The sequence below is a fragment of the Bos javanicus genome, chromosome X (assembly GCF_032452875.1).
Source record: "Bos javanicus breed banteng chromosome X, ARS-OSU_banteng_1.0, whole genome shotgun sequence".
Taxonomy (NCBI): Eukaryota; Metazoa; Chordata; class Mammalia; order Artiodactyla; family Bovidae; genus Bos; species Bos javanicus.
Window position 1 is genome coordinate 2,556,634 of NC_083897.1, and position 12,605 is coordinate 2,569,238.

Sequence of the window (12,605 nt, forward strand, 5' to 3'; positions counted from 1 at the left end):
TTCCAAGTTCAGTACCTTGCTCTTTAGTATCTTTCTGTATTTCTCAGGCAACGGAAGGCTGCATGAAGTAGAAAGAACAGAGCTTTGGAGTCAGATGCAGGTTTAAATTCCAGCTCTAAAGGTGGGCAAGTTACTTAACCTGATTTGAGTCCAGGATTTCCTCATCTGTAAAGTGGGGACAAAGATTCAACCTGTTTCATTGGGTTATTATGAGTCTTACATGAAAAACTGTAGAGAAAGCACTTGGTGTGATGCCTGGCATCTAGAAAGGGCTTAGTAAATGCTGTTATCACTCTTATTAAAAGAATCACAGCCTGGATTTCTCAGAGTCACTAACCCTTGTAACCTTGGTCTCTGGCTGGACTCTACTGTCAATGGCTGTGTCACCTGCAAGTCCCACAGGGACCCTTGACTTTGCCACCTGGAACCTCATCCTTTCATGCCCTGTCCACTGAATCAAGCATCTCCAGGACCCATACCTGCCCCGGCTATGGCAGAACTTAAGGCATCCTTTGGACAGCATGCCTGGTACCGAATGGGCATAGGAATGTTGATACTGCCTCCCTTTCAGTTACCCAGTGAATAGTGCATACTCATTATCAACTCACAGGCTTCTAAATAGGCCACTTTTTGTTTTGTCTTAAATTCAATAAATTGTTGGGGGGTACACGGACAAGCAGAGTACAGGGCTGTGTCTCCTGAGCTCTTGCCTTTAGCAGAGAGATGTGTGTGTGTGTGTGTGTGTGTGTGTGTGTGTGTGTGTATTTGGTGTGTGTGTCTAATTATAGAGATGGTTTCTCTCATAAAAGTGTCTCCCTTAAGTGCTGATTATCAGTAATCCCTTTGGTGAAATAATGTATCTTGGACACATGACAAAGAACTTCAGTCTGTTTGACAGTATTACTTTCTTTGTGTCTCTTATAAAGGAAAAGACCAAAGTTGTTGAGCCCTTGGACTATGAGAACGTTATCGCCCAAAGAAAAACTCAGATTTACAGCGACCCGCTCCGAGACCTGCTTATGTTTCCAATGGAAGATATATCTGTGAGTCCACTAGTACTTCTTCAAAATTGCATTTTTCAGGCTGGTTCGTATAGCGAGAATATTCTGTGTCTTCTAGATCTCCGTGATCAGTCGTCAGCGCCGAACAGTCCAGTCCACTGTGCCAGAAGATGGTGAGAAGAGGGCCCAGAGTTTGTTTGTCAAAGAGGTAAGAGGCTCAGAGGCCACAGAAGAAAAGTCATTATTCATTCATTTAATAAATACTGTAATTAAAATACTCCAGTGGAAATGGAAAACAAAATTACTAGAATTTAACTGACCTACATAACAAGTCTATTTGATGTGACATAGAGGATACAGCTTAAATACTTTTACAAGTAGCTTGTATTCTTAGTCTTTTCTTATAAACTTGAATACTCTTTGGACTTGAAGTCAGAGAGTCCAAGAGAACATGTGAATTGGGATTTATTACCACCAACTGGTTTAGGAAGACACAGTTAATCCCCAAAGGAAGATCTCAGTACTAGCATGCCCCAGATGATTTTTAAAAGTCTGTCAGCTTATTGCTGCTGCTGCTGCTTAGTCGCTTCAGTCATGTCCAATTCTTTGTGACCTCATGGACTGTAGCCCACCAGGTTCTTCTGTCCATGGAATTCTCCAGGAAAGAATACTGGAGTGGGTTGCCATGCCCTCCTCCAGGGGATCTTCCCTACCCAAGGATCGAACCCCGGTCTCCTGCATTGCAGGCAGATTTTTTACCCCTGAGCCACCAGGGAAGCCCCATCAGCTTATTACCAGACATAAAAACAGTGTGCATGTACCTTTCCTACATTTCAAATGAAAGATTCCTATTTTCTTTCAGTGTATTAAAACCTATAGCACAGATTGGCACGTGGTGAACTACAAGTATGAAGACTTCTCTGGAGACTTTCGAATGCTGCCATGGTAAGTTTAGAATTTAAGAGAAACTTTCAAGAGGCGAGTTATTAAACATTTTACATTTTTTCAAACCACTTGTGAAGCTTCTCAATTATCACAGATAATAAAGCAAAACCTCAAACAACCAGTATGTTTGGTAAGTGTGTTTTGGGTAATTGGATATTTTTGCTTATTGAAATTTTTTCTGAAATGGACGTGTTCACTTCTTGGCTTTGGTGCATGTATATTGACTGTAAAATCATCCTTCTTTGATTCTGGATAATGTGAGCATTTTCTAGTGCTGTCAATGAAAAAGCCAAAAGACATTTGACTCAGTTTGATGGCCCCAGACATCTCTGACAAAAGGACATCTGTTGAAACTTTCTTGGTGATCCAGTGGTTAAGAATCTGCCTTGAAATGCCGGGGACACGCGTTAGATTCCTGGTTGGGGAATTTGACCCCACGTGCTATGAGGCAGCTAAGCTCATGTGCCACAACTTAGACCTGATGCAGCCCAATAAATAAGTAGATACTTTTTTTTTAAGTGCATCTGTTTCATTTGAGTTGAAAGGCTGCTGTGAGCACTCTGGCCCAACAGCCAGACTGTCAGGGTTCAAATCTTATTTCTACCACTTCCTAGCTGGGTGACCTTGGGCTAGTCACTCAGTCACTTGAATGCTTACTTTCCTCCCCTTTTCATCCATAAGATTGTTAACCTCACAGGATATCACATGGGAGATGTTTTGGAGGAATAAGACTTGGTGTAGCCTTTGGTAGCTTTCAAGGCACGTTCCCATAGACGAAACCTGAGTCTTAAAAATGTCCTTTAAAGCTGAGTCCTAAGATGGTCAGTCCAGGATCATATAGCAAACAGATGGAAGAGCCAGAATGACATGGGGTTGCTTTTTGGCCTGGGAAAGATAAGGTCCCACCACCGACAGCTCTGGCGTGCATTCCTTGCAATTTGGGCTTATTACGTCTTTGCTGTTGGCTGCACACGTGGGAGTCCTTTTGCAGAAGGTAATGCCAGAGGGGAGAATCTCAGTTTGCAAAGGAGAAAAGAATTCCTCCTTCTTATGTCTTGGCATTTTCTTGGTTGTGAAAGAAAGAAGTCTACTCATCTTGATTTGGTTTCTTTTTTTGTATTCTGCTCAGTGTCTAAGACTACTCTTTTGTATTTTCAGCAAGTCTCTGCGACCGGAAAAGATTCCCAATCATGTATTTGAGATTGATGAGGACTGTGAGAAGGATGAGGTAATGATGGGGGCAATTGCACTGGCTTCTTCAAGGTCCCTTGTGTTGAGAGAGATTTCTCTGAGAAAAGATGAGGGAAAGAATTGTTTATGAATGATCTGGAGCAAACTTTCAAGCTAATGAGTGTTGTTTTTTTTTTTTTTTAATTTAACATTGTTGTATTTCCAAATGGAGTTTAGGAAAAATAAAGTGAAATGGGCTGTGATGTGTGTATAAACCCATTTTCCCACCTGTGGGACACACTTGTGGAGTTGCTTTTCCTGCACTGGGCATGTGGTGTGGTGATTCATATGGACTCTCCTGCCTGATAGATCCCTCTTGGAACAGAGGACCCAGATGTCTATGACATTTTGAGGTGAAGTTTGACCATTTACATAATGTAGAAGACTTTCCCACAAGACAGCCCATATGATTCAGTAAATATTGAGTGTTTATTGTGTGCATGGCACTGTGGACTTAAAAAATATCCACAACCTAAAAGTTGAGAGTTACGTTTTTATTCAGTCGACATTTGTAAGACTTCAAGTCTGGGAGGCAGCATCTCAAGTAACCCTGAAAGAACTGCTCAGTGGAGGAAAGAGGTGGAGCCAGGTTATTTAGAAGTTTTGTGATGAAGGGCAGGAATTTTGAACATCAAAAGATGATTGTTAATTAAAGAAAACCAAGTTAAGGAATTTAGCACTTTTCTATGTATGGGAAGATGCAAGAGTCGGGGCTCACTGACATCATTCCTTTGATATATACCTCCGCTATCTGGAGCCAGTATCCTGAGTTTCCTCAGGGTTTAATGCAGGGAGTGGCTGCAGTCTGATGGCTGCTAGATGGCAGGTATTCTTTCCTCTCTGGGTTCTCTCAGGGCTCACCAGCTCACCATCCTTGGTGGCTGCAATTGCTGTTGACTTTGACATCCTTTGTCTACTGATACGGCAGGCAATATTCCATTTCTCAGCACAGAGCCTTTCATCCTGTTATTAACAATTTCAAGTTTAATCAGGCATCTTCAAGGGGGAGTGGGGGGGTGCAGGGAGAGGGAGCTTTATGCTTTGCAAAATGCGGCAGGGCCTAGTTCGTGCTCCCCAATTGTTTGATTAGATAATGGGCCAGCTGCTGTTTCACTGATGGTTTTCCCTCTGTTTCAGGATTCATCATCTTTATGCTCTCAGAAGGGTGGTGTGATCAAACAAGGCTGGTTGCATAAAGCCAATGTAAATAGCACCATCACAGTTACCATGAAGGTAGGAAGTAGTTATTATTATCATTTCATCATTTTAAGGATAGTGCCATGACTAGCCTCTCTGGAAGCAATATTTATTTTTAAAAATTTTTTAGCAAGGAGCCCCAGCAAAAAAAATTCTTTAGTGAGAGGATTCTCACAGAAGTATGGAATTGAAGAACTCTGGAACCTTAGATAAATTTAGAAGCGTACCTTTTTAAAGAAATGTAATTATTATCTTCTGAATCAGGGTGTTTGAAAAGGAGGCTGTCAGTTGAGTGAAGAAAATAGCTTTGAAACAAAAAAGGCATCAAAGGTTCCTGTGTGGAAATGAATGTAAATTGAGTAGAAGAATAGGGTACTCTCTTTCTTTACCAAATTTAATTAGTTGCTCATTCTATGCCGATCACAATGGGGAAAATGTATGGATATCTAAGACGGTATTCTTGGCCTGCAGAAACCTCCAAACTAGATTTAAAAAACATACCAAATTAGCTACTATACCAAGGCTTACCTTAGTCCTGTCAGAACTAGAGTTTTGTAGTTTGGCCAGAATAGCAACTTTATGCATGCGGTTTGTGCAAAATGAAGTTAGAAACTTGAGAGGGATCAAATTGTGCCATGAATGCCTCAGACATGAAGTTGGCTTTTGTTCAGGAGGCAGTGGAAAGCCATTAAAATCCAAAGGTAAAACTAACAAGCTACTTGAAGATTCTGAGCAGAAAACCAAATTATTCTCTGATACCAAATATAACTGTTCTTTTGGATATTCAATATCACATCATGTGGTTTGCTGAGGGTGATTCACACTTCCATTAAGTAAAAAAGGTCATTCTATCTTCCACATAACCTGCAAGCAGAAACCATGGGTGTCTACCAAGGGAAGACTCAAGTTTTATCTTAATTTAATATTTTGCCTGCTGCTTTCCATTTAGTGGTTATGTCCTGTTCTCACTTTCATTTTCAAGTGCTGAAAATAATGAATCTAAGTTGCAGAATACTTCCTATATGTCTTTTGCACCTAAACCTGTGCATTGGAACGTGGTGAGGATAAGAAAATCCACTTGTTGATGACTTGATCTGCGCCAGGCACCATATTGAATGTTTCACATTCTGTATCTCTTAATCCTCATGGCAGTCCTAAGATACAGGTAAAATTATTATTCTTGGTTGACACGTAGAAAGTGAGGCACAAAGAAATTCAGTGATTAACCCAAAGTCATATAGCTTCGAGTTTTCAGAGGTAGGATCAGAACCTAGGTAGGCAGATGCCTGAGCCTGTGATCTTAATCAGCATGTTGTTGGTGCTCCCTAGCTGAGTGAGTGAGATTCAAGTCTTTATTATATTTCCTATCAGAGTTATCAGGTTCAGAAATGTCCATGTGAAGGTGATAATTCTGGGCAGTTTCTTAGAAAATGGTTCTATGGTTTTTGATTCCACTCTCTTCCCCTAACTTCTCAAAATATTAAAATGCTTTACCCATACTTAAGCTTTAGTCCAACATTAAGTAAATGTATGAAAATCTGGACTCCTAAAAGAAGACATCAGGGAGTTAATATCTTTACAGAACTATTCACCACAGGATTTGTTTCAGTAGTGAGTTAGTCTGATGACTTTGGGACTTCCCTGGTGGCTCAGATGGTAAAGAATCTGCCTACAATGCAGGAGACCTGGGTTCCATCCCTAGGTTGGGAAGATCCCCTGGAGAAGGAAATGGCAACCCACTCCAATATTCTTCCCTGGAGAATTCCATGGAAAGAGGAGCCTGGTGGTTTACAGTCCATACAGTCACAAAGAGTCAGACATGACTGAGCGACTAACACTTCCACTTATAATGACTAAATTATAATTTGTTTTACATATACCTTTTTTAAAAAAGAAATTCTTCTTTAGTTTTTTCTATTTTGGCTCTGCTGTGTCTTCATCGCACACGCAGGCGCTTCGTCGCAGCACGCATGCTTCTCTAGTTAAAGTGTGGACGCAGTTATGGTCTGTGTGCTCTCTAGTTGTGGCATGTGGCTTAGTTGCTCTGCAGCATGTGGGATCTTAGTTCTCCGACCAGGGATAGACTTTGCATCCCATGCATTGGAAGGCAAAGTCTCAACCACTGGACCACTAGGGAAGCCCCAGTATTACTTTTTAAGGAGCTTATATATTATAAATGCAAATGCAGTTGTCTTACGTAAAAGGTGTATGCTTTCAAATTTTCTACCATAATTCATGAACTACAGATTGATGTGGTAGGCAGAATAAAGACCCCGCTGCCAAGACATCCATTCCCAATCCCTGGAATCTATAAATGTTCCCTTACATGGCAAAGGGGAGTTTAAAAAATCACTAATCAGCTAGTAGGGAGATTAGCCTGGATTATCCAATGTAATCATAAGGGTCCTTTTAACTGGAAGACAGAAGCAAAAGCGGGGAGTTAGGGAAAGAGATGTAAGGGTAGAAGCAGAGTCAGAGAGAGATGCTATGTTGTTGGCTTTGAAGATGGAGGAAGGGCCGAGAAATGCGGGCAGCCTCTGGAAGCTGGGAAAGGCAAGGAAGTGGATTGTCCCCTAGAGCCTTCAGAAAGGAGCAGAACTCTGCTCTCACCTTAATTTTAGCCTGGTGAGAGCCATGTCAGATGTCTAACCTTCAGAATTGTGAGATAGTACATTTATGTTGTTTTTAGCCACTAAATTTATCGTAACTTGTTATAATGGAAATAGAAAAGCAATTCACTCAGTTAGTCAAAGATTGATTGTTCAGCTTTTGTATCATCTCCCCCTGAGGTTTAAAACTCCACTACTTACAAAGGCCAGGCAGGAACCATAAATTCATGAAGTGGGTCGTGGGTCTGAGATGACCTGGTAACCACGTGGCCTGGCTGAAGGGGACAGCTGCTGTTTGTTTCCGGCTAATCATTTCTATGCTGCTGCTGAGCTAGGCTCTTTGCTTCCCCCCTCCCTTTTTTTTTTTTTTTTATCCCCAGCTGTTCATATTTTTACCACTTCTTTCTTCTTTTTGCAAAAGTGAGATGTAATTCACATAACATAAAAACACCTATTCTTTTCAAAACCTTTACCAAACAGTAAGCAGAGAAAGGAAAAGAAGAGTAAATTAATTTGGTCATATGTGCTACACAGTTCTTTTTAAAAAAATGAGTGGGGAATAATTTGAAATATAAAGGCCATAATGAGCTTTGGGAATTGTCTCTGGTTATGGATTTCATTTATCCCAGCTCTTCTTTATTATGGATTCTGAGTCTCCATTTTGGATTTCTGGGAGCTGAATATACAATCTATGTTCTTCTGGTTTTTACCTCCTAAAACCATAGCAATAAGTAGTGGATTTCCAGATTTTCTCATGGCTAGACTGGGCATGAGAGGAAGGTCCAGCCAGATTCAGTTAAAGGTATCTGAAGGATTTCACCAAGATATTTTTTTCCTATAAAAATTGTACTTTAACTCTAATTTAGTTTAGCATCGTTGAAATTAGTGGAAACTCGTAGTGTTTACTGTACTCTTTCTCCCTACATAAACAGAGGGTGTGTGAGTGTATGAAACAGGCAGGGGGAGGATGGGGCGTGGGTAGCAGTTTTATAGTCGTCAGGCTAAAGTTGGACTGAGGGCCAAAGCAGAAGTACAGGCCAATAAACTGAGATGCACTGGAGGCCTCAGGCTTGTATCCCTAGGTGCCCTGTACAGGGTGGGGGATCATACACATCAGGCCTGGATTGGCTCAGGCAGAGGACAGAAGAACCGAGGTGGAGGGCTAGAGTTTATGAGACACTCTGAAAGGGAAAATTCTATATATCTCTTTCTACTGCGCCAATGTTTGACGTGAAGAATTTTAATTCCTCTCCTGAGTGAATGGGAAGATGATTCAGGTATGCTGTTGGTTGAGTCATTTTCCCGATCCTGCTGGTAGTTTGACTTTTGGTACATGCAGAGTCCCCTGCTTGCTAGGAACTCCAGCCCATGCTGGTGACAGGCTTTGGTGGCTTCAGTAATGAGCTCACCACAGGGCTAGCGCTTGCAGAGTTGAGACCAAAGAACCTTTTCTATCAGAAAATTTGCGTGTTGACAGCCCCTGCAAATTCACAGCAGGCTAACCAGGAAGCTACAGCAGAAGGCTCTGGGTATTAATCATGACTCATTGGCAAATAACAGCCTATGGGAGCCATGTGTCTGCCCTCCTATTTTATCTGCATGTCTTTGATGCGCTGTGTCTTGACACTGGCTGGCGGAGCCTTCTGTGGATGATGGGGATTAAAGCAGGGCAGCTGGGTATCTTTCAGAGGGAGGTGAAGTTTACAGATCTTTATTCACTTAAAAATTTTTGGATTTTAAAAGCTATGCAGAATCAGTCCTTTAGATTGTTTGAAATTATGCACAACCACTTTAAAACTATTTTTATCAACAAGTCTGAGTCTTTTTCCTGGCCATGTTGCCTCTCAGAAATAAGGCTATCTAATAGCCAGGAAGGAAGAAATAGAATCACGTGAGAAGGTAGAAAGAAAAAAAAAATGAAGGAAAGGGGGTTAGAAAAGACTCCACAAAGTCCAGTAGATAAAAGAGAATCAGAAGACTCCTACTTTATAAGGGCTTTTGAGAAAGCAAGCACATGACCTCTAATGCAATATGAATAATGTAGCCCAAGTAATTTGTACATGAGCTGCTTTAGAAAGTTCAGCCTCCCTTGCTAGCTGCCAGACAGTTTTGCAAGAACATTGAGGGCAATGGTCTCTAGGGAAAAAAGTCTGGTGAAAACTGAGCTGAGCTATTCCTATTGAAAGATTGGAAGACCCCATATTTAGAGAATAAATCTTTGTATTTTCCCCAGTATCCACCTTTCTGCCAGTGAGGTCAGACGGGATATAGTCTGCACCATTTTCTACAATTCTCATTTCCCCAGAAGTGCTTGCTGAGCTTCCCTGTTATTGGCTGAGAACTAGCCCTGAGGAACCCAAGCTACAGGAGAGCTGCTAATGACATGTGTCCCTCCCCAAGTCACAGTTATCTGGTGCCTGAGCATGTCCTTTCATGGAGGCAGATGCTGGCAGCTTGTAGCTCTCCCAGAAGTTCTGTTGGTTGTCTGGGCACAGTGACCACTTCACTCAGCTCATAATTGCTTTTTTCTCAGTGTTCATGTTAAAACAAGACAAGCTTTGTCATAGGTGATTAATTTCCTCAATTTGTACCTTCTAGATCATGAGAACACACCCCATTGCTACTCTTCAGTTCCTGGGAAAGTTCTGGAGAGCAGTTTAAAGATAGCAAAGACAATAAATGATCCCTTGGGCAGAAACGTCAGTCATCACGGAAACGTCCGTACTCTCTTTCCCAAGTAGCTAGCTGCTAGGGACATCTGCTTTTTTCAGCATCTCTCCATATCAGTGAAGGAATTTAGTGTGGACTAGATAGCTCTGATATTGGACATGACCTTCCTGTGGTATTTAGAACTGTTTTTCCTGAGGGATATAATGATATGGAATAAGGAAGAATCTGATCTTGACTGTGGTTTTTCATTAAAAAAAAAATCTGTTGCAGATTCTTGGCCAACCCTTTGGGACACCCACCTTTAGGCATCTTCTTGGCTCAGTTTGGTCACATTCCTCAAGTTCCCTCCTCTCCGTTCTTAGCAATTAAACATTGAAGTGTCTGGGTACATTATCGGGGTTGCAAGTTCAGTTGCTTGATGTATGACTCAGTTCTGGTGCCCTTTCTTTTTGCACAAAGCAGAGCCATTTGTTATATATACAAGAGTCTAAGAGTTCTCACTTATTCTTTCACTGTTAGAGGAGGGGTTTTTTGCCTTCTGCACTGGGCGAACAACAAATCAAAAGAGGATTTTACCTAAAAAAGCACATATGAAATTAAAATAATTGCTGGGAGGCCAAGGTCACTGTGTTTATTGGAACAGAGGTAGAGGGAAGCTTTTATTTTTTGCTACACTAATACCTTGTATGTTCAAGTCTTCCAGTCCATCTCTCACAGCTGACAAACAGATGACACTTATTTAATGGGTAAGGGATTTCTCACTAATTAGTTTGTTTTTTTTTAATGTTTCCTTTTCTCTCTTCATTGGTGAATGTTTAAAACCATTTATTAGGGGCTTCTTTTTTATTTTTTAAATAATTATTTGACTGCACTGTGTCTTAGTTGTGGCATGCGGGATCTTCGATCTTCGTTGTGACATGCAGGATGTTTGGTTGTGGCACGCGAACTCTTAGGTGTGGCATGTGGGATCTAGTTCTCTGACCAGGGATCAAACCCAGACCCCCTGCATTGGGAGCTTAGAGTCTCAGCCACTGGACCACCAGGAAAGTCCCAGAGAAGGCTTCTTGAAGGGGGTGGGGACGTCAAGGAAGGGAATCAGAAGGGAGGTGAGCATGGCAGGCAGTGTGTACAGGGCAAGTATATTAGGTGAAGTTGGCTAGTTATGGGAAATAGAGTTGATTTGGTCCTCTGCTCTCTCCTCGGGCCTCAGTTTCTCTGCTGCAATATGGAGATGATAATAGTAATTACCACACAAGGTCATTAAGAGGATTTCACTGATATGAAAGAAGCACTTAGTCAGAACTGTAATGTAGTAGGCACTCCACAGATGTCACAGATCGGTATTATTTTATATTATTAATAGGCCTGTGGGAGTGCCTTGAATGTCAGATAAGGCATGGGAGCCTTACCACGTATGTGGGTAACTGGGGGTCATTGGAAATTGGAGCAGGGCCATGACATGCCCCAAGAAAGACAATAAATTAATTTGTCTCTAATGAGAAGGGTGGGTTGTAGACCCCTCTTTTTAGACTTTGCTTCAAACTAAATAGTTAAAAAAATTTTCCAGGGCCCAGATATGATAGAATTATGTAAGTAAAGCTATTTGGTTTTTAACCAGTTGTCCAGAGGGTAGACCTATGTAGTATATTAAAACCTGGTAGGACTGTAAAATAATATGGTAGAGAGTCATAAGTGATATATTAGGTTGCCAACCTATGGGTAGGGGTGCTTTAGCAGGGTGACGTTCCCAACAGTCTGGTGTCATTAACGGCAACTCAATTTTCTGATAAGTTATGGGATTTTCTTCCCCATTATTTCTTTCATCTTTGCTTTGAATAGTTCTCAGACCCAGTGTGTCTCCTATTCTCCTGCTTTCTTCTTTTCCTCGCTGCCTCTTCTTCCCTATTCTGAGAGATGAGTCAGGTAAATTTCCCCCTCCCGATTTCTACATTGCTCCTGGCCCACCTAACTTTAACAAAGCCTTCGGACCATCCTTTCTCAGGGCTCCTGGTTCATTGAATTTAACAGTACATAATTACCCTCTAGGGAACACACATAGGTTAAACACCCTTGAGATTTGTTACATAAAATGATAAAAGGCTCTCCTAATTTGAGAATACTAGGTGCTCAAACCTCCCTGCTTTCCATCATTGAATTAACCCGAACCCTTTGTTCCTGCTCCAGAAAGGGTCGTGTGGGGTAAATGTTCAAAAGGTTGTTCTCTGAATAGCTCAGGGCCTTCAAGATACTCGGCAGAACCTGATGCCAGAGAATAATCTCCTTTGGCTAACTCTGTTTTGTTCTTCTGGGTAAGCCACTGGTCAGGATTCATGCTTCTCACTGAGTTAAGTGGGGAATTTTCAGCTGTGTTCACCATCTAGGAAACATAATAAAATGGGAGAAGAGGAAGAAGAATATGGACATTACAGAGAGACACCCTTCTATTGTATGAAACCACTGGAGAATCTGCACTGGGGAATGAATTATTCATTCATTCCTCATTCATTTTGCAAAATTTTATTGCGTTCCAGGCACTGTCTCAGGTACTAGGGCTATAGCTGTGGATGAGATGTGGACCTTAATCGTTTTAAAAGAGACAGCAAATAGATACATAGATGAATAAGATATATTTGAATAGTGATGATTCTATGAAAAAGATAAAATAAGATGCTGCCACGAGGGCAGGTAGTCACAGAAAGCCTTTCAGAGGAGGTAAGAGTCAAGCGAAGACCTGAAAGAAGCTGTGGATATGTGGGGGAAGAGACTTCCAGGCCAAGGGGACATAAAGCGTAAAGGTCCAAAGGACACTTTTTTGTTTGAGGAACAGCAGGTAAGCCAGTGTAGCTGCATAATTAGAAATAAAGTCCATGAGGTAACCCAAGGCCAGAGCATGCACGTCATCCCAGGCTATAGGGAGGATTTCAGGTCTTATTCTAATCTCAATGGGAAGCCA

At 41.5% G+C, this 12,605-nt stretch overlaps 1 protein-coding gene across 5 annotated transcripts in view; it reads left to right on the plus strand.

Moving 5' to 3' along the window:
• The window catches only part of DOCK11 (dedicator of cytokinesis 11), a 215,723-nt gene that overhangs the window by 56,231 nt on the left and 146,887 nt on the right, over positions 1-12,605 (plus strand). For all 5 annotated transcript variants that reach the window (XM_061408367.1, XM_061408366.1, XM_061408368.1 and 2 more), the window contains exons 2-6: positions 927-1,043; positions 1,120-1,209; positions 1,864-1,946; positions 3,105-3,174; positions 4,314-4,409. In XM_061408367.1, the coding sequence (XP_061264351.1) occupies positions 927-1,043; positions 1,120-1,209; positions 1,864-1,946; positions 3,105-3,174; positions 4,314-4,409 (456 nt within the window). The remainder of the gene's footprint in view (positions 1-926; positions 1,044-1,119; positions 1,210-1,863; positions 1,947-3,104; positions 3,175-4,313; positions 4,410-12,605) is intronic.